The 24,898-nt window shown below is 51.6% G+C and overlaps 1 protein-coding gene across 1 annotated transcript in view; it reads right to left on the minus strand.

Annotated features, from left to right (window-relative positions):
• LOC119922221 (histone-lysine N-methyltransferase PRDM9-like) overlaps nt 1–24,898 on the minus strand; it is a 40,936-nt gene that overhangs the window by 7,658 nt on the left and 8,380 nt on the right. Inside the window, exons 2-10 of the mRNA XM_038742181.1 lie at nt 24,010–24,127; nt 19,260–19,383; nt 14,938–15,048; nt 12,005–12,078; nt 10,940–10,954; nt 9,924–10,611; nt 9,619–9,720; nt 7,899–8,170; nt 4,468–4,535 (exon numbers count right to left, since the gene is read on the minus strand). Of these exons, the coding sequence (XP_038598109.1) occupies nt 4,468–4,535; nt 7,899–8,170; nt 9,619–9,720; nt 9,924–10,611; nt 10,940–10,954; nt 12,005–12,078; nt 14,938–15,048; nt 19,260–19,383; nt 24,010–24,099 (1,544 nt within the window). The 5' untranslated portion in view covers nt 24,100–24,127. The remainder of the gene's footprint in view (nt 1–4,467; nt 4,536–7,898; nt 8,171–9,618; nt 9,721–9,923; nt 10,612–10,939; nt 10,955–12,004; nt 12,079–14,937; nt 15,049–19,259; nt 19,384–24,009; nt 24,128–24,898) is intronic.

Below are 24,898 nucleotides of genomic sequence, written 5' to 3' on the forward strand. Positions count from 1 at the left end.
GCTGTTCTAAGCGCCGGGGAGGTTATGAGGTGAGCAGGTTGTCCCACGGGGGGCTCACAGTCTTCATCCCCATTTTACAGAGGAGGGAACTGAGGCCCAGAGACGTGAAGTGACTCGCCCGAGGTCACACAGCAGACAAGGGAGGAGGAGGGGGCTGCTCGGGAGGGGCTGGGGGGGAGGAGGGGCGCTCAGAAGGGTCTCGGGGGGGAGGAGGGGAGTTCAAAAGGGTCTCGGGGGCGAGGAGGGGCGCTCAGAAGGGTCCCGGAATAATAATAATAATAATAATAATAATAATAATAATAATAATGGCGTTTATTAAGTGCGCTGTTCTAAGCCCCGGGGAGGTTACGGGGTGATCAGGTTGTCCCACGGGGGGCTCACGGTCTTCATCCCCATTTTACAGAGGAGGGAACTGAGGCCCAGAGACGTGAGGTGACTCGCCCGAGGTCACACAGCAGACAAGGGAGGAGGAGGGGGCTGCTCGGGAGGGGCTGGGGGGGGAGGAGGGGGGCTCATTAGGGTCTTGGGGGGGAGGAGGGGCGCTCACTAGGGTCCCGGGGGCGAGGAGGGGCGCTCAGAAGGGTCCCGGAATAATAATAATAATAATAATAATAATAATAATAATAATGGCGCTTATTAAGTGCGCTGTTCTAAGCGCCGGGGAGGTTATGAGGTGAGCAGGTTGTCCCGCGGGGGGCTCGCGGTCTTCATCCCCATTTTACAGAGGAGGGAACTGAGGCCCAGAGACGTGAAGTGACTCGCCCGAGGTCACACAGCAGACAAGGGAGGAGGAGGGGGCTGCTCGGGAGGGGCTGGGGGGGAGGAGGGGCGCTCAGAAGGGTCTCGGGGGGGAGGAGGGGCGCTTATTAGGGTCTCGGGGGCGAGGAGGGGCGCTCAGAAAGGTCCCAGGGATGGGGAGGGGTGCTCAAGAAGGGTCTCGGGGATTAGGGGGGCGCCCAAAAAGGTTCCGGCCCTCCCAACACCACCACGGCGGCGCCCACGTGTGGGCAGCGTGGCTCAGCGGAAAGACCCCGTGCTCTGGAGTCCGAGGCCCTGGGTTCGAATCCCACCTCCGCCACTCGTCTGCCGTGCGACTCGGGGCGAGTCCCTTCACTTCTCTGGGCCTCAGTTCCCTCATCTGGAAAATGGGGATTAAAGCCGCGAGCCCCCCCCCGGCGGGGGACAACCTGCTGGCCTTGTCACCTCCCCGGCGCTTAGCACAGTGCTTGGCACGTAGTAAGCGCTTAATAAATGCCATTATTATTATTATTATTATTATTGTTATTATTATTATCACAAGTGCCCGCAGAGAGAGGCTCCCGCCCCCAGCTGACTGGGAGCCCGCTGTCGGGGAGGGATGTTGCTGACTTGGACTTCCCAAGCGCTCAGTACAGTGCTCTGCACACGGTAAGCGCTCAATAAATACGATTGAATGAATGAATGAATGGCATTTGTTAATAATCATGGTGGCATTTCATTCCAGCGCGGCCCAGTGGAAAGAGCCCGGGCTTTGGAGTCCGGGGTCATGGGTTCGAATCCCGGCTCTGCCAACTGTCAAGCTGTGTGACTCTGGGCAAGTCACTTCACTTCTCTGTGCCTCAGTTCCCTCCTCTGTAAAATCCATTCATTCAATCGTATTTATTGAGCGCTTCCTGTGTGCAGGGCACTGTACTGAGCGCTTGGGAAGTACAAGTTGGCAACATCTAGAGGCGGTCCCTACCCAACAGCGGGCTCACGGTCAGTAAATAGCATTGATTGATTGATTGATTGATTGATTATTCCCACCCTACTTATTTCATCATCATCAATCGTATTTATTGAGCGCTATGTGCAGAGCACTGTACTAAGCGCTTGGGAAGTACAAATTGGCAACATATAGAGACAGTTATCCTTTTATCGCTATAGGGTACTCTCCCAAGCGCTTAACAGAGAAGCAGCGTGGCTCAGTGGAAAGAGCCCGGGCTTTGGAGTCGGGGGTCATGGGTTCGAATCCCGGCTCTCCCAACTGTCAAGCTGTGTGACTCTGGGCAAGTCACTTCACTTCTCTGGGCCTCAGTTCCCTCCTCTGTAAAATCCATTCATTCAGTCGTATTTATTGAGCGCTTACTGTGTGCAGGGCACTGTACTGAGCGCTTGGGAAGTCCAAGTTGGCAACATATAGAGGCGGTCCCTACCCAACAGCGGGCTCACGGTCAGTAAATAGCATTGATTGATTGATTGATTGATTATTCCCACCCTACTTATTTCATCATCATCAATCGTATTTATTGAGCGCTTACTATGTGCAGAGCACTGTACTAAGCGCTTGGGAAGTACAAATTGGCAACATATAGAGACAGTTATCCTTTTATCACTATAGGGTACTCTCCCAAGCGCTTAGTATCACTATAGGGTACTCTCCCAAGCGCTTAGTAGAGAAGCAGCGTGGCTCAGTGGAAAGAGCCCGGGCTTTGGAGTCGGGGGTCATGGGTTCGAATCCTGGCTCTCCCAACTGTCAAGCTGTGTGACTGTGGGCAAGTCACTTCACTTCTCTGGGCCTCAGTTCCCTCCTCTGTAAAATCCATTCATTCAGTCATATTTATTGAGCACTTACTGTGTGCAGAGCACTGTACTGAGCGCTTGGGAAGTCCAGGCTGGCAACATATAGAGGCGGTCCCTACCCAACAGCAGGCTCACGCTCAGTAAATAGCATTGATTGATTGATTGATTGATTGATTGATTATTCCCACCCTACTTATTTCATCATCATCACCAATCATATTTATTGAGCACTTACTATGTGCAGAGCACTGTACTAAGCGCTTGGGAAGTACAAATTGGCAACACATAGAGACAGTTATCCTTTTATCACTATAGGGTATTCTCCCAAGCACTTAGTACAGAAGCAGCGTGGCTCAGTGGAAAGAGCCCGGGCTTTGGAGTCGGGGGTCATGGGTTCGAATCCCGGCTCTCCCAACTGTCAAGCTGTGTGACTCTGGGCAAGTCACTTCACTTCTCTGTGCCTCAGTTCCCTCCTCTGTAAAATCCACTCATTCAATCGTATTTATTGAGCGCTTCCTGTGTGCAGGGCACTGTACTGAGCGCTTGGGAAGTCCAGGTTGGCAACCTGTAAAATGGGGATTAAGACTGTGAGCCCGCTCTCCTTGTAACCTCCCCAGCGCTTACAACAGTGATTTGCACATAGTAAGAGCTTAATAAATGCCTTTATTATTATTATTATTATTACTATTATTAGAGTGCTCTGCGCACAGTAAGGGCTCAGTAAGTACCATCGATCGATTGGCTGTTCCCGCCCTGTTTATTCGTCGGTTTATGGTTGTATTGCCTTCTCCCGAGCGCTTAGTACAGTGCCAGGTAAATACGATTGAGTGAGTGAATGAATGAATGGCATTTGTTAATAATCATGGTGGTATTTCCTTCCAGCGCGGCTCGGTGGAAAGAGCCCGGGCTTTGGAGTCCGAGGCCATGGGTTCGAATCCCGGCTCCGCCACACGTCCGCTGTGTGACCTGGGGCGAGTCACTTCACTTCTCTGAGCCTCACTTATCTCATCTGCAAAATGGGGATGAAGACTGTGAGCCCCACGGGGGACAACTTGATCATCTTGGATCTCCCCCGGCGCTTAGAACAGTGCTCTGCACATAGTAAGCGCTTAACAAATGCCGTCATTATTATTATCATTGTTATTATTGAGTGTTACTGTGTGCAGAGCACTGTACTAAGCGCTGGGGAAGTTGGCAACATATAGAGACGGTCCAATAAATACGGCTGAATGAATGAATAAAGACGAATGAATGAATGCATACGCACACTCCATCTCTCTAGACCGTGAGCCCGCTGTTCCCGACTCGTCCTTCCCAAGCGCTCAGTACAGCGCTCTGCACACGGTGAGCGCTCAATAAATACGACTGAATGAATGAATAAGGACGAACGAATGAATGCATACGCACACTCCGTCTCTCTAGACCGTGAGCCCGCTGTCGGGTCGGGGCCGTCTCTCGATGCCGCCGGCTTGGACTTCCCAGGCGCTCAGTACAGCGCTCCGCACACGGTGGGCGCTCAATAAATACGACTGAATGAATGAATAAGGACGAATGAATGAATGCATACGCACACTCCGTCTCTCTAGACCGTGAGCCCGCTGTCGGGTCGGGGCCGTCTCTCGATGCCGCCGACTTGGACTCCCCAGGCGCTCAGTACAGCGCTCCACACACGGTGAGCGCTCAATAAATACGACTGAATGAATGAATGAAGACGAATGAATGAATGCATACGCACACTCCATCTCTCTAAACCGTGAGCCCGCTGTCGGGTCGGGGCCGTCTCTCGATGCCGCCGGCTTGGACTTCCCAGGCGCTCAGTACAGCGCTCCGCACACGGTGGGCGCTCAATAAATACGACTGAATGAATGAATGAATGACCTTTGACCCCCCCCGGGGGTCAGGGGTCGCGGCGCTCACCCCACTCACCTCATCCAGTTGGCCAGAGACTCCTCCTTGCCGTCGACGTACTCACAGCGGTTCCTGCCCCTGGTGACCTGCGGGCCGGGGACACGACGCTCACCCTCCGAGAAGCCCTCCGGCCTCCCCCCCCCCCCCGATAATAACGGTGGCATGGATTAAGCGCCTACTACGTGCCAGGCACTGTTCTAAGCGCCGGGGAGGTTACCGGGCGATCGGGTTGTCCCCCGGGGGGCTCGCAATCTTCATCCCCATTCTCCAGAGGAGGCCACTGAGGCCCAGAGAAGCGACGCGACTCGCCCCAGGTCACCGTCAATCATCCGTCGTATTTATTGAGCGCTCACTGGGTGCGGAGCACTGTACTGAGCGCTTGGGAAGTACAAGTTGGCAACATCTAGAGACGGCCCCTACCCGACAGTGGGCTCACAGTCTAGAAAGGGGGAGACGGAGAACAAAACCAAACGTACTGACAAAATAAAATAAATAGAATAGATATGTACAAGTAAAATAAATAAATAAATAAATACATAAATAAATAAATAGAGTAATAAATATGTACAAACATATATACATATATACATATATATGCATACATATATACACATACATATGTATACATCTATATACATATATATGTATACATATATATGCACATATATACATATACATGCATACATACATACACATACATATGTATACATCTATATACATATATATGTATACGTATATATATACATATATATACATGCATATATATGTACACATGTATACATGTATATGTGTGTATATATACATATGTGTGTATATACGTATATATATGCATATATATGCGTACATATGCATATGTATGCATATATACATATACATGCATACATATATACATATATATGTATATATGCACACACATATACATATATGTACATATACATGCATACATATATACGCATATACACACATATATGCATACATATATACATATATGTGTATATACACACATATATACATGCCAGGCACTGTACTAAGCGCCAAGGTGGGTGCGAGCAGCTTGGGTTGGACACAGCCCCTGTCCCACGTGCAGCTCAGTCTTAATCCCCATTTTACAGATGAGGGAACTGAGGCCTAGAGAATGAAGACCGTGAGCCCCATGTGGGACAACACGGTGACCTGGTGTCTCCCCCAGCGCTGGGAACAGCGCTTTGCGGGCAGTGAGCGCTCAATAAATGCCATCGTCATCATTATTATTATTATTATGATGATGATTATTGGTCCATTATCATCATCATTATTATTATTATTATTATTATTATTATTATTATTATTATCGGTCCAGTGCTCTGCACATGGCGGGCGCTCAATAAACACGATTTAATGACTGAATGGTGCAAAAAAAATTGTATTTGTTTTGTCAATATGTTTCGTTTTGTCGTCTGTCTCCCCTTTCTAGACTGTGAGCCCGCTGTCGGGTAGGGGCCGTCTCTAGATGTTGCCGACTTGTCCTTCCCAAGCGCTTAGTACAGTGCTCTGCACACGGTAAGCGCTCAATAAATATGATTGATTGATTGATTGATTCTCTGGGCCTCAGTTCCCTCATCTGTAAAATGGGGATGAAGACTGGGAGCCCCCCGGGGGGCAACCTGATCGCCTTGTAACCTCCCCAGCGCTTAGAACGGTGCTTTGCACAGAGTAAATGCTTAATAAATGCCATCATTATTATCTTTATTATTATTATTATTATTATTAAGCTCTCAATCTACGTCTTATCTGTCATTTATTTCTGTTAACGTCTGTCTCCCCCCTTTAGACTGTCAGTTCGTTGCGGGCAGGGAATGCATCCGTTCGTTGTCGTACGGTCCTCTCCCGAGCGCTTAGTACAGTGCTCTGCACATATTAAGCGTTCAATAAACACGTCATCTGTAATTTATTTATTTCTATTAACGTCCATCTCCCCCCTCTAAACCCCTGTGGGCAGGGAATGCGTCCGCCTGTTGTCGTGCGGTCCTCTCCCGAGCGCTTAGTACAGTGCTCTGCACATATTAAGCGCTCAATAAACACGCTATCTGTAATTTATTTACTTCTATTAACGTCCATCTCCCCCCTCTAAACCCCTGTGGGCAGGGAATGCGTCCGCCTGTTGTCGTGCGGTCCTCTCCCGAGCGCTTAGTACAGTGCTCTGCACATATTAAGCGCTCAATAAACACGTTATCTGTAATTTATTTATTTCTATTAACGTCCATCTCCCCCCTCTAAACCACCAGCTCATCGTGGGCAGGGAATGCGTCCATTTGTTGTCGTACGGTCCTCTCCCGAGCGCTCAGTACAGTGCTCTGCACATATTAAGCGCTCAATAAACACGTCATCTGTAATTTATTTATTTCTATTAACGTCCATCTCCCCCCTCTAAACCGCCGTGGGCAGGGAATGCGTCCGCCCGTTGTCGTGCGGTCCTCTCCCGAGCGCTTAGTACAGTGCTCTGCACATATTAAGCACTCAATAAACACGTCATCTGTAATTTATTTATTTCTATTAACGTCCATCTCCCCCCCTAAACCACTGTGGGCAGGGAATGCGTCCGCCTGCTGTCGTGCGGTCCTCTCCCGAGCGCTTAGTACAGTGCTCTGCACATATTAAGCGCTCAATAAACACGTCATCTGTAATTTATTTATTTCTATTAACGTCCGTCTCCCCGCCTCTAAACCCCTGTGGGCAGGGAATGCGTCCGCCTGTCGTCGTGCGGTCCTCTCCCGAGCGCCTAGTACAGTGCTCTGCACCCCGTAGGCGCTCAATAAATACGACTGATTGATTGATTGATCGATCGATCGATCTCCCCCGATGAGGCCGTCAGCTCAGTGTGGACGGGGAACGGGTCTGCCTGTTCACTCATTCATTCCCTCCGCGGTATTTATTGAGCGCTTCCTGCGTGCGGAGCGCTTGGGAAGGACGAGTTTGTACCTATTTATTACTCTGTTTATTTTATTTCTATATATCTATTCTATTTATTTTATTTCGTTGATACGTTTCGCTTCGTTCTCTGTCTCCCCCTTCTAGGCCGCGGGCCCGCTGTGGGGTAGGGACCGTCTCTAGATGTCGCCGACTCGCACCCAGTAGGCGCTCAATAAATACGACCGATTGATTGATTGATTGATTACGAGCGCTTAGTACAGTGCTCTGCACACAGCAAGCGCTCGATCAATACGACCGATTGATTGATTACAAGACGGCAACATCGAGAGGTGTCCCGCTGGCTGCGTGGCCGTCTCCCAAGCGCTCAGTCCCGGGCCCTGCACGCCGTAAGCGCTCAGCAAGTAGCGCCGACTCGCTCGGCACGTGAGAGGCGTGCGGCGGATGTGATGGACGCCCGCGGCTAGCGTCCCCCGGACGGTGTGGCCCCCGAGGGGGCGGGCGGGGGGTCCCGGGGCGGTTGGGGGGGGGGGGGTCCTCACCATCCAGGAGTAGCCGTTGTCGGCGGCCTCTTGGTCGTGGGTGAGGCGGCCCTCGTAGGGGCCCAGGTGGAGGCCGAGCGGCAGGGCCCGGGCCCCGGTCCACACGCCCAGCCCGGCGCCGGGGATGCCCGAGGGCCCGACCCGCAGGCCGGGGGGCACCGTGCCCGCCGCCCGGCCCGCCGTCCCCGGCGCCACCGCCGCGTCCCGCAGGAAGGCCGGAGCCCCGTGCACGGCGCACTCCTCCAGGAAGAACGCCTGGCATTCCTCGCAGACTGGGGGGCGGGGGGGAGAAGGCGGTCGGAGCTCGGGGAGGGCCCGGGCCCCGGGGGAGGAAACTGAGGCCCGGGGAAGGGAGGGGGGCTTGGCCAAGGGGCACACGGCGGACAAGTGGCGGGGGCGGGGGGCGGGAGGGGGGTGAGGGGGAGGAGGAGGAAGAGGAGAAAGGAGGAGGATGAAGATGAGGTGAGGGGAAGGAGGAGGAGGAAGACGAGGAGGAAGAGAAGGAGGAAGAGGAGATGAGGAGGAGGAGGAAGACAAAGAGGAAGAGGAGGAAGAAGAGATGAGGAGGTGGAAGAGGAGGAGGAGGAAGACAAGGAGGAAGAGATGAGGAGGAGGAGAAGACGAGGAGGAAGAGATGAGGAGGAGGAGAGAGGAAGAGGAGGAGGAAGAGAAGGAGGAGGAAGAGGAGGAGGAAGAAGAGATGAGGAGGAGGAGGAAGACAAGGAGGAAGAGGAGGAGGAGGCAGAGATGAGGAGGAGGAGGAGGAGGGGGAAGACAAGGAGGAAGAGGAGATGAGGAGGAGGAAGAGGAGGAGGAAGAAGAGATGATGAAGAGGAGGAAGACAAGGAGGAAGGGGAGGAGGAGAGAGGAAGAGGAGGAGGAAGAGATGAGGAGGAGGAGGACAAGGAGAAAGAGGAGGAGGAAGAGATAAGAAGAAGGAGGAAGAGGAGGAGGAAGAAGAGATGAGGAGGGGGAAGACAAGGAGGAAAAGGAGGAGGAGGCAGAGATGAGGAGGAGATAAGGAGGAAGAGGAGGAGGAAGAGGAGATGAGGAGGAGGAAGAGGAGGAGGAAGAAGAGACGATGAAGAGGAGGAAGGCAAGGAGGAAGAGGAGGAGGAAGAAGGGATGAGGAGGAGGAGAGAGGAGGAGGAAGAAGAGATGAGGAGGAGGAGAGAGGAAGAGGAGGAAGAGATGAGGAGGAGGAGGACAAGGAGAAAGAGGAGGAGGAAGAGATAAGAATAAGGAGGAAGAGGAGGAGGAAGAATAGATGAGGAGGGGGAAGACAAGGAGGAAGAGGAGGAGGAGGAGGAAGAGATGAGGGGGAGGAAGAGGAGGAAGACGAGGAGGAGGAGGAGGAGGAGGAGGAGGAAGATGAGATGATGAAGAGGAGGAAGACAAGGAGGAAGAGGAGGAGGAAGAGATGAGGAGGAGAGAGGAAGAGGAGGAGGAAGAGATGAGGAGGAGGAGAGAGGAAGAGAAGGAGGAAGAGATGAGGAGGAGGAGGAAGAGGAGGAAAAAGGGAGGAGGAAGAGGAGGAGAAAGGGAGGAGGAGGAGGAGGAGGAGGAGGAAGGGGTGTGGGTGGTTTGACGGAGGGGGGGTGAGGGTGAGGCTGGGGGGGGGGTCGGAGCTGATGGAGAGGGGAGCTAGAGGGGAAGGGGCGGCCCGGGCCGGGGCCGGGGGTCAGGGGTCAGGGGTCAGGGGTCGGAGGCCTCCACTCACACAAGTAGTCGTCGTCCTGGGGCTCGCTGATCTCCGTGTACACTGGCCGCGCGCGCTCCCGCAGGCTGTAGCGGGACGCCCCGAGGGACCCCCGGCGGGGCTCTATGGGGGGAGGGGGTGGGGGGGCCCCCAAGGGTCACCGGCCACTCCGCGGGGACCCCCACGTCCGCCTCGGCGGCCTCTTCGACGTCGGCCGGGGCGGGGGGACGGGCATCCGGGGTGGGCTGGGGTCGGGGGTCCCCCCAAGTCCGCCCTGAGCCGTGGGGGAGGGGGGCGGAAGTGTTTCCGGCGGAGGGTCCGGTCACCTGTCCTGGGGGGTCCGGCGGCGCAGATGCCTCTGGCGGGACCCTTGACCCCGGAGATCTCGGCGTCCGTCGGAGGTCCCGGGGACCCGGGCGTCCTCTGGGCCTCCTCCTCCTCCTCCTCCTCCTCCTCTTCGTCCTGCTCCTGGGAGGAAAAGTCCACCCCCGGCCCCCCGGCCCGGGGAGAGGGGAAGGGGGGTGGGCCATCCCCCAGCCCCCAATTTGCGGGCGACACCGGGAAAGATGGGGCGGGAAAGGGAGAAGCGGGACGACAAGGGACGGGAAAAGTGGGCGGAAGGATGCTAACATGTGGGTGAGGAATGGGAGAAGCGGGAGACGGGAAAGGAGAAGCGGGCCGACAAGGGACGGGAGAAGTGGGCGGAAGGATGCTAACAAGTGGGTGAGGAATGGGAGAGGCGGGTGAAGGGATGGGAGAAGCGGGAGAGGGGAAAGGAGAAGCGGGCCGACAAGGGACGGGAAAAGTGGGCGGAAGGATGCTAACAAGTGGGTGAGGAATGGGAGAGGCGGGTGAAGGGATGGGAGAAGCGGGAGACGGGAAAGGAGAAGCGGGCCGACAAGGGACGGGAAAAGTGGGCGGAAGGATGCTACAGGTGGGTGAGGAATGGGAGAAGCGGGAGACGGGAAAGGAGAAGCGGGCCGACAAGGGACGGGAGAAGTGGGCGGAAGGATGCTAACAAGTGGGTGAGGAATGGGAGAGGCGGGTGAAGGGATGGGAGAAGCGGGAGAGGGGAAAGGAGAAGCGGGCCGACAAGGGACGGGAAAAGTGGGCGGAAGGATGCTACAGGTGGGTGAGGAATGGGAGAAGCGGGAGAAGGGATGGGAGAAGCAGGAGACGGGACAGGAGAAGCGGTCGGAAGGACGGGAGAGGCGGGCGAAAGGGACGGGAAAAGCGGGCGAAGGAGCAGGAGAAGCAGCGTGGCCCAGTGGGTAGAGCCCGGGCTTGGGGTCCGCCGCTCGTCCGCCGGGAGACCCTGGCCGAGTCACTTCACTCCTCCGCGCCTCAGTGACCCCATCTGGAAAACGGGGACGGAGAGCGTGAGCCCCACGGGGGGGACGACCCCGATGACCTCGGGTCTCCCCAGGTGCTCAGAAGGGCGCTTAGCACATAGTCGGCGCTTAGCAGATGCGGTCAGAGGAGGAGAAGCGGGCAGAGGGGTGGGAGAGCCCACTGTTGGGTAGGGACTGTCTCTATGTGTTGCCATCTTGTACTTCCCAAGCGCTCAGTACAGCGCTCTGCACACAGTGAGCGCTCAATAAATACGATTGATGATGATATGTTGCCATCTAGTACTTCCCAAGTGCTTAGTACAGCGCTCTGCACACAGTGAGCGCTCAATAAGCACGATTGATGATGATATGTTGCCATCTTGTACTTCCCAAGCGCTTAGTACAGTGCTCTGCACACAGTGAGCGCTCAATAAGCACGATTGATGATGATATGTTGCCATCTTGTACTTCCCAAGCGCTTAGTACAGTGCTCTGCACACACTAAGCGCTCAATAAATATGATGACGATGATATGTTGCCATCTTGTACTTCCCAAGCGCTTAGTACAGCGCTCTGCACACAGTAAGCGCTCAATAAATACGACTGATGATGATATGTTGCCATCTTGTACTTCCCAAGCACTTAGTACAGCGCTCTGCACACAGTGAGCGCTCGATAAATACGATTGATGATGATGATGATGTGTTGCCACCTTGTACTTCCCAAGCGCTTAGTACAGCGCTCTGCACACAGTGAGCGCTCGATAAATACGATTGATGGATTGATTGATTAGAGGAAGAGGAGAAGCGGGCGAAAGAACAGGAGGAGCGAGGATGGGTAGGGACGGTCTCTCTATGTTGCCAATTTGTACTTCCCAAGCGCTTAGTACAGTGCTCTGCACATAGTAAGCGCTCAATAAATACGATTGATGATGATGGCTGCTGCCCCGACCCCCCGGCATCGCCGGGTTGGGCACGGCTCTTGCCCGCGTTATCGAGTGCTCTGCACGCGGTAGGCGCCCAGCACAGCGCTCCGCACGCGGGAGGCGTCTAGCACAGGGCTCCGGGGACACTCACCCTCCTGGTTTTCCGGGGTTGGGGCCCGTGACCTTTATCCCGGGCTGATCCCGCCGGAGACCGTTTGGATTTCCCTGAAAGAGATGGAGAACCAGGAGCTGATAATTCTCATTACTGTCATTACCGTGGTACTTGCTGAGCGCTCATTATGTGCTGAGCGCTTGGACCCAGGCCCCGCCCCACATGGAGCTCCCGGTCTTCATCCCCATTTTGCGGATGAGGTCACTGAGGCCCAAGGAAGTAGCGAGACTCCCCCAAGGTCACCCGGCGGGAGAGTGGAGGGGGCGGGATTGGAACCCGGGTCTCGGTCCCCGTTTTGCGGATGAGGTCGCCGAGGCCCGGAAAAGCGAAGGGACTCGTCCTGCGGCACGAGAGGGGAGGACAGGGGCGGGATTGGAACCCGGGTCTCGGTCCCCGTGTGGCAGCCGAGGCCCGGAAAAGCGAAGTGACCCGTCCTGCGGCATGAGAGGGGAGGACGGGGTGGGATTGGAACCCGGGTCTCGGTTCCCGTGTGACAGCCGAGGCCTGGAAAAGTGAGGTGACTCGCCCTGCGGCCCGAGAGGGGAGGACGGGGCGGGATTGGAACCCGGGTCTCGGTTCCCATTTTGCAGATGAGGTCGCCGAGGCCAGGAAAAGTGAAGGGACACGTCCTGCGGCACGAGAGGGAGGATGGGGCGGGATTAGAACCCGGGTCTCGGTTCCCGTGTGACAGCCGAGGCCTGGAAAAGTGAGGTGACTCGCCCTGCGGCCCGAGAGGGGAGGACGGGGCGGGATTGGAACCCGGGTCTCGGTTCCCATTTTGCAGATGAGGTCGCTGAGGCCAGGAAAAGCGAAGGGACCCGTCCTGCGGCACGAGAGGGAGGATGGGGCGGGATTAGAACCCGGGTCTCGGTTCCCGTGTGGCAGCCGAGGCCTGGAAAAGTGAGGTGACTCGCCCTGCGGCCCGAGAGGGGAGGACGGGGCGGGATTGGAACCCGGGTCTCGGTTCCCATGTGGCAGCCGAGGCCCGGAAAAGCGAAGGGACTCGTCCTGCGGCACGAGAGGGGAGGACGGGGCGGGATTGGAACCCGGGTCTCGGTTCCCGTGTGACAGCCGAGGCCTGGAAAAGTGAGGTGACTCGTCCTGCGGCCCGAGAGGGGAGGACGGGGCGGGATTGGAACCCGGGTCTCGGTTCCCATTTTGCAGATGAGGTCGCCGAGGCCAGGAAAAGCGAAGGGACACGTCCTGCAGCACGAGAGGGAGGATGGGGCGGGATTAGAACCCGGGTCTCGGTTCCCGTGTGGCAGCCGAGGCCTGGAAAAGTGAAGTGACTCGTGCCGCGGCACGAAAGGGGAGGACGGGGGCGGGATTAGAACCCGGGTCTTGGTTCCCGTGCCAGTCCCCATTTTGCGGATGAGGTCGCTGAGGCCCGGAAAAGGGAAGTGACCCGTCCTGTGGCCTGAGAGGGGAGGACGGGGGCGGGACTGGAACCCGGGTCTCGGTTTCCATGTGGCAGCCGAGGCCCGGAAAAGTGAAGTGACTCGTCCTGCGGCACAAGAGGGGAGGACGGGGGCGGGATTAGAACCCGGGTCTCGGTCCCCGTTTTGCAGATGAGGTTGCCGAGGCCCGGAAAAGCGAAGTGACTCGTCCTGCGGCCCGAGAGGGGAGGACGGGGGCGGGATTGGAACCCGGGTCTCGGTCCCCGTGTGGCAGCCGAGGCCCGGAAAAGCGAAGTGACCCGTCCTGCGGCACGAGAGGGGAGGACGGGGCGGAATTAGAACCCGGGTCTCGGTTCCCGTGTGGCAGCCGAGGCCCGGAAAAGTGAAGTGACCCGTCCTGCGGCACGACAGGGGAGGACGGGGCGGGATTGGAACCCGGGTCTCGCTTCCCATTTTGCGGATGAGGTCACCGAGGCCTGGAAAAGCGAAGGGACCCGTCCTGCGGCACGAGAGGGGGGGACGGGGGCGGGATTAGAACCCAGGTCTCGGTTCCCGTGTGGCAGCCGAGGCCCGGAAAAGTGAAATGACCCGTCCTGCGGCACGAGAGGGGAGGTTGGTGCAGGATTAGAACCCAGGTCTCGGTTCCCGTGTGGCAGCCGAGGCCGGGAAAAGTGAAGTGACTCGTCCTGCAGCACGAGAGGGGAGGACGGGGTGGGATTAGAACCCAGGTCTCGGTTCCCGTGTGGCAGCCGAGGCCCGGAAAAGTGAAGTGACCCGTCCTGCGGCACGAGAAGGGAGGACGGGGGCGGGATTGGAACCCAGGTCTTGGTTTCCATGTGGCAGCCGAGGCCCGGAAAAGTGAAGTGACTCGTCCTGCGGCATGAGAGGGGAGGATAGGGCGGAATTGGAACCCGGGTCTCAGATCCCATTCTGCAGATGAGGTCGCCGAGGCCCGGAAAAGTGACCCGTCCTGCAGCCCGAGAGGGGAGGACGGGGTGGGATTAGAACCCGGGTCTCAGTCCCCATTTTGCGGATGAGGTCGCCGAGGCCTGGAAAATAATAATAATAATAATAATAATAATGGTATTTCTTAAGTGCTTACTATGTGCAAAGCACTGTTCTAAGCGCTGGGGAGGTTACAAGGTGATCAGGCTGTCCCACTGGGGGCTCACAATCTTAATCCCCATTTTACAGATGAGGAAACTGAGGCCCAGAGAAGTGAAGTGACTTGCCCAAAGTCACACAGCTGACAATTGGCGGAGGCGGGATTTGAACCCATGACCTCTGATTCCAAAGCCCAGGCTCTTTCCACTGAAGTGAAAAGTGAAGGGACCCATCCTGCGGCACGAGAGGGGAGGATGGGGCGGGATTAGAACCCAGGTCTCGGTTCCCATGTGGCAGCCGAGGCCCGGAAAAGTGAAGTGACCCGTCCTGCGGCCCGAGAGGGGAGGACGGGGGCGGGATTGGAACCCGCGTCTCAGTCCCCCGACCCCCCGCGACCCCCGGGGGTCTCACCTGCAGGCGGGGGGCCCCCCTCCTTGTCGGACTCCCCGGAACTGTCGTGGCGGGCCCCTCCGGTGACCCCGGCGCGGCGGCGCGTGAAAGGAGGCCGGGGGGCGTCCAGGCCTGGGCACAACCGGGTGGGCGACCCCTCAGGCACACGGGGGGCGACCCGGGGGCGGGGGCGTCTCTACACGTTGCCAACTTGTCCTTCCCAAGCGCTCAGTGCAGTGCTCTGCACGCAGCAAGCGCTCAATAAGTACAAATGAATGAATGGTATTTGCTCGGCACTCACTACGTGCCGCCATCATCATCATCAATCGTTATTTATTTATACATACATATATACATACACATATACATACATACCATCATCATCATCATCATCAATCGTATTTATTGAGCGCTTACTGTGTGCAGAGCACTGGACTAAGCGCTTGGGAAGGACAAATTGGCAACATCTAGAGACGGTCCCTACCCGACGGCGGGCTCACAGTCTAAAAGGGGGAGACGGAGAACAAAACCAAACATACTAACCAAATAAAATAAATAGAATAGATAGGTACAAGTAAGATAAATAAATAAATAGAGTAATAAATATGTACAAACATATATACATATATGATGATGATATGATCATGATGATGATCATGATGATGATCATGATACACATATATATGTATACATACATATATATACATATCATCATCATCATCATCAATCGTATTTATTGAGCGCTTACTATGTGCAGAGCACTGTACTAAGTGCTTGGGAAGGACAAATTGGCCCCTACCCAACAGCAGGCTCACAGTCTAAAAGGGGGAGACGGAGAACAAAACCAAACACCCTAACAAAATAAAATAAATAGAATAGATATGTACAAGTAAGATAAATAGAGTAATAAATATGTACAAACATATATACATATATACAGGATATACACATATATACATATATATACATATATGATGATATGATCATGATGATGATGATGATGATGATACACATATATATGTATACATACATACATACATATACATATCATCATCATCAATCGTATTTATTGAGCGCTTACTATGTGCAGAGCACTGTACTAAGCATTTGGGAAGTCCAAGTTGGCAACATCTAGAGACGGTCCCTACCCGACGGCGGGCTCACAGTCTAAAAGGGGGGGACGGAGAACAAAACCAAACATACTAACCGAATAAAATAAATAGAATAGATATGTACAAGTAAGATAAATAAGTAGAGTAATAAATATGTACAAACATATATACATAGATACAGGATATACATATATATACATATATATACATATATGATGATGATATGATGATGATGATGATGATGATGATGATACACATATATATGTATACATACATATATACACATATCATCATCATCATCATCATCATCAATCGTATTTATTGAGCGCTTACTATGTGCAGAGCACTGTACTAAGCGCTTGGGAAGGACAAATTGGCAACATCTAGAGACGGTCCCTACCCAACAGGGGGCTCACAGTCTAAAAGGGGGAGACGGAGAACAAAACCAAACATCCTAACAAAATAAAATAAATAGAATAGATATGTACAAGTAAGATAAATAAATAGAGTAATAAATATGTACAAGCATATATACATATATATACATATATGATGATGATATGATCATGATGATGATCATGATGATGATGATACACATATATATATGTATACATACATATATATATATATACATATCATCATCATCATTAATCGTATTTACTGAGCGCCTACTATGTGCAGAGCACTGTACTAAGCGCTTGGGAAGTACAAATTGGCAACATCTAGAGACGGTCCCTACCCAACGGTGGGCTCACAGTCTAAAAGGGGGAGACGGAGAACAAAACCAAACATACTAACAAAATAAAATAAATAGAATAGATATGTACAAGTAAAATAACTAACTAAATAAATAAATAAATAAATAGAGTAATGAATATGTACAAACATATATACATATATACAGAATATATACATATATATACATGTATATACATATATAATACATACAGGATATATACATATATGTATACATACATACACATACACACACACACACACACACACACACACACACACACACATACATATATACGTGCCAGGCACCGTACTAAGCGCCAAGGTGGGTGCGAGCAGCTTGCGTTGGACACGGCCCCTGTCCCACATGCAGCTCAGTCTTAATCCCCATTTTACAGATGAGGGAACTGAGGCCTGGAGAATGAAGACTGTGAGCCCCATGTGGGACGACCCGGTGACCTGGTGTCTCCCCCAGCGCTGGGAACGGCGCTTTGCAGGTAGTGAGAGCTTAATAAATGCCATTATCATTATTATTATTATTATTATTATTATTATTATTATTACTATCATTATTACTATTATTATCATTATTATCATTATTATTATTATTATTATTGGTCCGTCATCATCATCATCATTATTATCGGTCCAGTGCTCTGCACACAGCGGGCGCTCAATAAACATGATTTAATGACTGAATGGTGCAAAAAAAATTGTATTTATTTTGTCGATATGTTTTGTTTTGTCGTCTGTCTCCCCTTTCTAGACCGTGAGCCCGCTGTCGGGTACGGGCCGTATCTAGATGTTGCCAACTTGGACTTCCCAAGCGCTTAGTACAGTGCTCTGCACACAGTGAGCGCTCAATAAATACGACTGATTGATTGATTGACTGATTGGGCGAGGAGGTGGGGGAGAAGGGGACCGAAGGGTCAAGGGAGTGGGGGGGATAATAAAAATAATAATAATAATGATGGTATTTGTTAAGCGCTTATTCTTCATTCATTCAATTGCATTTATTGAGCACTTCCTGTGTGCAGACCACTGTAATAATAATAATAATAATAATAATAATAATAATGGCATAATAATAATAATAATAATGGCATTTGTTAAACGCTTACTATGTGCAAAGCACTGTTCTAAGCGCTGGGGAGGATACAAGGTGATTAAATTGTCCCCCGTGGGGCTCACAGTCTTAACCCCCATTTTACAGATGAGGTAACTGAGGCTCAGAGAAGTTAAGTGACTTGCCCAAGGTCACACGGCAGACATGGGGCAGAGTCAGGATTTGAACCCCTGACCTCTGACTCCAAAGTCCAGGCTCTTTCCACTGAGCCACACTGCTTCTCCAATAATAATGACGGCATTTATTAAGCGCTTACTACTACTAATAATAATAATGTTGGCGTTTGTTAAGCGCTTACTATGTGCAAAGCACTGTTGTAAGCGCTGGGGTAGATACAAGGTAATCAGGTTGTCCCACGTGGGGCTCCCAGTCTTAATCCCCATTTTACAGATGAGGTAACTGAGGCTCAGAGAAGTTAAGTGTCTTGCCCAAGGTCACCCAGCAGACATGGGGCGGAGCCGGGATTCGAACCCCTGACCTCTGACTCCAAAGTCCGGGCTCTTTCCACTGAGCCACACTGCTTCTCTAATAATACTAATGATGGTCTTTGTTAAGCGCTTACTAGGTGCCAAGCACTGTTCTAAGCGCTGGGGGAGATCCAAGGTCATCGGATTGGGGCCCAAAGTCTTCATCCCCATTTTCCAGATGAGGTCACCGAGGCCCAGAGAATAATAATAATAATAATAATAATAATGTTGGCATTTGTTAAGCGCTTACTATGTGCAAAGCACTGTTCTAAGCGCTTGGGGGGATACAAAGTGATCAGGTTGTCCCACGTGGGGCTCACAGTCTTAATCCCCATTTTACAGATGAGGTAACTGAGGCTCAGAGAAGTGAAGTGACTGGCCCAAGGTCACCCAGCAGACATGGGGCGGAGCTGGGATTCGAACCCCTGACCTCTGACTCCAAGGCCCGGGCTCTTTCCACTGAGCCACGCTGCTTCTCTAATAATACTAATCATCGTCATCAATCGTATTTATTGAGCGCTTCCTGTGTGCAGAGCACTGTACTAAGCGCTGGGGGAGATCCAAGGTCATCGGGCTGGGGCTCCCAGTCTTCATCCCCATTTTCCAGATGAGGTCACCGAGGCCCAGAGAATAATAATAATAACGATGGCGTTTGTTAAGCGCTTACTAGGTGCCAAGCACTGTTCTAAGCGCTGGGGGAGATCCAAGGTCATCGGACTGGGGCTCCCGGTCTTCATCCCCATTTTCCAGATGAGGTCACCGAGGCCCAGAGAATAATAATAATAATAATAATAATAATAATAATAATATATTAATAATATAATATATAATAATAATAATAATAATTGTGATGATTGTGATGGTGATGATTGTGATGATTGTGATTGTGAGGGCGATTGTTACCTAGTTGGAGCAGGGCCTCGGAGTTGCGTTTGAGGTTGCGGAAGCGGAGTTTCTCCCAGTGTCCCAGCTGGGCCCAGCGACGCTTGGAGAAGAATCCGGCGATGTCCTGGAAGCGGTCGTCTTCCTGGCGGGATGGGGGCATGAGGTGAACGCGTGTGCATGTGTATCAGCGGGTGAATACATGTGTGTGTGTATATGTGTGTATCAGTGAGTGTGTGAATGATGATGGCATTTGCTAAGCGCTTACTACGTGCAAAGCGCCGTTCTAAGCGCTGGGGGGGGGGGATACAGGGTGATCGGGTTGTCCCGCGTGGGGCTTCCAGTCATCACCCCCATTTTACAGAGGAGGTAACTGAGGCTCCGAGAAGTTAGGTGACTTGCCCAAGGTCACACAGCAGACACACGGCAGAGCCGGGACTCGAACCCAGGACCTCTGACTCCCAAGCCCGGGCTCTTTCCACTGAGCCACGCTGGGGTCTGTGTGTGCTGGTGGCTGCGTGACTGTGTGTCGGTGACCGTGAATGTGTGGATTAATAGTATATATTATATTACATGATATTATAGGGTGTGACGTACATATTATATTATATTACATGATATTATAGGGCGTGACCTACATAGCACCCCTTACTCTATTTATTTATTTCATTTATTTTACTTGTCCATATTTATTCTATTTACTTTATTTTGTTAATACGTTCTGCTTTGTCCTCTGTCTCCCCCTTCTATCAATCAATCAATCAATCGTATTTGTTGAGCGCTTACTGTGTGCAGAGCACTGTACTAAGCGCTTGGGAAGTAACACATATAGACAATCCCTACTCAACAGCGGGCTCACCGTCTAGAAGGGGGAGACAGAGGATAAAACCAAACATACTGACAAAATAAAATAAATAGAATAGAGATGTACGAGTAAATCTTACCCCATCTTACCTCCTTCCCTTCCCCACAACACCTGTATATATGTATAGATGTTTGTACAGATTTATTACTCTATTTATTTATTTATTTTACTTGTACATATCTATTCTATTTATTTTATTTTGTTAGTATGCTTGGTTTTGTTCCCTGTCTCCCCTTTTAGACTGTGAGCCCACTGTTGGGTAGGGACGGTCTCTATATATTGCCAATTTGTACTTCCCAAGCGCTTAGTACAGTGCTCTACACGTAGTAAGCGCTCAATAAATACGATTGATGATGATGATGATGATAAATAGAGTAATAAATATGTACAAACATATTTAGCCTGTTCTAGCCTGTGAGCCCACTGTTGGGTAGGGACCGTCTCTATACGTTGCCAACTTGCACTTCCCAAGCGCTTAGTACAGTGCTCTGCACACAGTAAGCGCTCAATAAATACGATTGAATGAATGAGTGAATGAATAAATACGATTGAATGAATGAATGAATGAGCCAGGCCCCGGGGGCAGCGGGCAGGACCCGTGCCAGGGAAGCCCCACCAGGCCCCCCGGGCCCGCGTAGGACTTTAATAATAATAATAATAATAATGATGGCATGTATTAGGCGCTTACTATGTGCAGAGCACTGTTCTAAGCGCTGGGGAGGTTACAAGGCGATCAGCTTGTCTCCCGGGGGGCTCACAGTCTTCATCCCCATTTTACAGATAAGGTCACTGAGGCCCAGGGAAGTGAAACGACTCGCCCAAAGTCACCCAGCTGACAAGTGGCGGAGCTGGGATTCGAACCCACGACCTCTGACTCCAAAGCCCGGGCTCTTTCCACTGAGCCCCGCCGCTTCTCTATTACTTTATTACCCTATTTATTTTATTATATAAAATATAAATATAAAATATTTATTTTGTTTTAGACTGTGAGCCCGCTGTTGGGTAGGGACCGTCTCTATATGTTGCCAACTGGTACTTCCCAAGCGCTTAGTACAGTGCTCTGCACACAGTAAGCGCTCCATAAATACGATTGATTGATTGATTTTTTTTTTCCTTTTAGACTGTGAGCCCACTGTTGGGTAGGGACTGTCTCTATATGTTGCCAATTTGTACTTCCCAAGCGCTTAGTACAGTGCTCTGCACATAGTAAGCGCTCAATAAATACGATTGATGATGATGATGATGATTGATTAATGATGTCTCTATTATTTATCTACTTTGATGGTCTTGACTCCCGTCTACTTGTTGTGTTTTGTCGTCTGTCTCCCCCTTCTAGACCGTGAGCCCGCTGTTGGGTAGGGACCGTCTCTAGATGTTGCCAACTTGGACTTCCCAAGCGCTTAGTACAGTGCTCTGCACGCAGTAAGCGCTCAATAAATACGACTGAATGAATGAATATGTTGCCAAATTGGACTTTCCAAGTGCTTAACTTCTCTGAGCCTCAGTTACCTCATCTGTAAAAGGGGGATGAAGACTGTGAGCCCCACGTGGGGCAACCTGATCACCCTGTATCTTCCCCAGCGCTTAGAACAGTGCTTTGCACATAGTAAGCGCTTAACAAATGCCACTTGTTATTATTATTATTATTATTAGAAGCCTAGTCTAGAATATGATTGAATGAATGAATGTCCTGTATATACGTAGATATGCTTTGTATACGTATGTGTATATGTATACGTAGATATGATACGTAGATAGAGTATTTATTTATTTTATTTGTACATATTTATTCTATTTATTTTATTTTGTCAATATGTTTTGTTTCGTTGTCTGTCTAGACCGTGAGCCCACTGTTGGGGAGGGACCGTCTCTATATGTTGCCAACTTGGACTTCCCAAGCGCTTAGTACGGTGCTCTGCACACAGGAAGCGCTCAATAAATACGATTGAATGAATGAATGCTTAGTACTGTGCTCTGCACACAGTAGGCGTTCAATAAATATGAATGAATGAATGAGTGAGTGAGTGAGTGAATGAATGAATGAATGAATGAATGAATGAACGAAAGTTCAACCCTTCCCTCCCTTCGTCCCTCCAGCCTGGTCCCTTGGTCGCCAACAATAATCATCTTCACGATAACGACGGCACTTGTTAAGCGCTATGTGCTGAGCACCGTCCTAAGCGCTGGGGGAGAGACGAGGTCACCAGGTTGTCCCCCGTGACCTGGGGGGACGGTCTTCATCCCCATTTTCTTATTAAAACTACTACTAATGATGATAATGATGGTATTTGCTAAGCACTACGTGCCGAGCACTGTTCTAAGCGCCGGGGGAGAGACGAGGTCACCAGGTTGTCCCCCGTGGGACTCACGGTCTTCATCCTCATTTTCTTATTAAAACTACTATTAATAATTAGAGAAGCAGCGCGACTCAGTGGAAAGAGCCCGGGCTTTGGAGTCGGAGGTCGTGGGTTCGAATCCCGGCTCCGCCACAAGTCTGCTGTGGGACCCTGGGCAAGTCACTTCACTTCTCTGAGCCTCAGTTACCTCCTTTGTAAAAATGGGGATTAAGACTGTGAGCCCCACGTGGGACAACTTGATCACACTGTATCCCCCCCAGCGCTTAAAATAGTGCTTTGCACATAGTAAGCGCTGAACAAATGCCATTATTATTATTATTATTATAATGATGATACTCGTTAAGCACCGACTACGTGCCGAGCACTGTTCTAAGCGCTGGGGGAGAGACGAGGTCACCAGGTTGTCCCCCCAGGGGCTCACGGTCTTCATCCCCATTTTCTTATTAAATAATGATGGTACTTGTTAAGCACTGACTACGTGTCGAGCACTGTTCTAAGCGCTCTGCCAATTGTCAGCTCCGTGACTCTGGGCACGTCCCTTAACTTCTCTGGGCCTCAGTTCCCTCATCTGTAAAACGGGGATGAAGACTGTGAGCCCCCGTAGGACAACCTGATCTCCTTGCAACCTCCCCGGCGCTTAGAACAGTGCCTTGCACATAGTAAGCGCTTAATAAATGCCATTATTATTATTATTATTATAATGATGATACTCGTTAAGCACCGACTACGTGCCGAGCACTGTTCTAAGCGCTGGGGGAGAGACGAGGTCACCAGGTTGTCCCCCCTGGGGCTCACGGTCTTCATCCCCATTTTCTTATTAAATAATGATGGTACTTGTTAAGCACTGACTACGTGTCGAGCACTGTTCTAAGCGCTCTGCCAATTGTCAGCTCCGTGACTCTGGGCACGTCCCTTAACTTCTCTGGGCCTCAGTTCCCTCATCTGTAAAACGGGGATGAAGACTGTGAGCCCCCGTAGGACAACCTGATCTCCTTGCAACCTCCCCGGCGCTTAGAACAGTGCCTTGCACATAGTAAGCGCTTAATAAATGCCATCATTATTATTATATTCTTATTCAGGTCGCCAGGTTATCCCCGTGGTGCTCACCGTCTTCACCCCCATTTTATCACGAATACTACTCCTAATAATAACGATAACGATGGTCCTTGTTCAGCACGGACCACGTGCCCGCTGTTGGGTAGGGACCGTCTCTGTGCGTTGCCCACTTGTACCTCCCAGGCGCTTAGTACAGTGCCCTGCACACAGTAAGCGCTCAATAAATACGATTGATTGATCGATTGAGCGCTGTTCTAAGCGCTGGGGGAGAGACGAGGTCATCGGGTTGTCCCCCGTCCTTGCGGCCTCAGTGACCTCATCAGCCAAATGGGGACGAAGACCCGATGACCTCGGATCTGCCCCGGGGCTTAGGACAGTGCTTGGCACGTAGTAGGCGCTTCACAAATACCATCATTATCATCATTATTATCATTATTCCCCTCAGCCGGAGTTTCTTCTTGGTCTCGGCACCACAGCCAAGCCCGGCACTTACCTCTTTTTCTTCATCGGAGGAGGAGAAGGCAGTGGGGCCGCCATCTTCGGGGCCACCATCCTTGGGGTGGTCCACGACCTCGGGGTCCATCGGCGTCACGACCTCGGGGTCCGGATTCCTGCGTCCCCGGGCCGGGATCAGAGACACGCGCTGGGTTACGGGCGAGGGTTGGGGGGCTGGGGGACACACACACGGACACACACGGACACACACACGGGACCCAGAGGAGGGACACAAGTTGCCGCGTGTTGTGGGAGGGAGACACGCGACCCGGTTTGTGTTACGGGGCGCGGGGGGAGATGACACAGGGTGTGTTATAAGGGGGACGGACGGGACTAAAAAAAATAAAAATAAGCTTTGGTATTTGTTAAGCGCTTACTATGTGCAAAGCACGGTGCTAAGCGCTGGGGAGGATACAAGGTGATCAGGTTGTCCCATGGGGGGCTCACGATATTGATCCCCATTTTCCAGATGAGGTGACCGAGGCCCAGAGAAGGGAAGGGACTGGCCCAAAGTCACCTAGCTGACAAGTGGAGGAGCCGGGATTTGAACCCGTGACCTCTGACTCCAAAGCCCGGGCTCCTTCCACTGAGCCACGCTGCTTCTCCGATAGGGAGGGTATTCGTGAAGCGTTTACTATGTGCGGAGCGCTGTTCTGAGCGCTGGGGGAGATACAATAACAACAATAACGATAGTAATGACGGTATTGATTAAGCGCTTTGTATGAGCCGAGCGCTGTTCTAAGTGCTGGGGGAGATACAACAACAATAACAATAATAACGATGGTATTGGTTAAGCACTTACTATTTGCTAAGCGCTGTGGAAGAGATAATAAGAACAACAATAATAATAAGAGTATTCATTAGGCGTTTACTAGGTGCCGAGCGCT

The sequence above is a fragment of the Tachyglossus aculeatus genome, unplaced genomic scaffold, assembly GCF_015852505.1.
Source record: "Tachyglossus aculeatus isolate mTacAcu1 unplaced genomic scaffold, mTacAcu1.pri scaffold_101_arrow_ctg1, whole genome shotgun sequence".
NCBI lineage: Eukaryota > Metazoa > Chordata > Mammalia > Monotremata > Tachyglossidae > Tachyglossus > Tachyglossus aculeatus.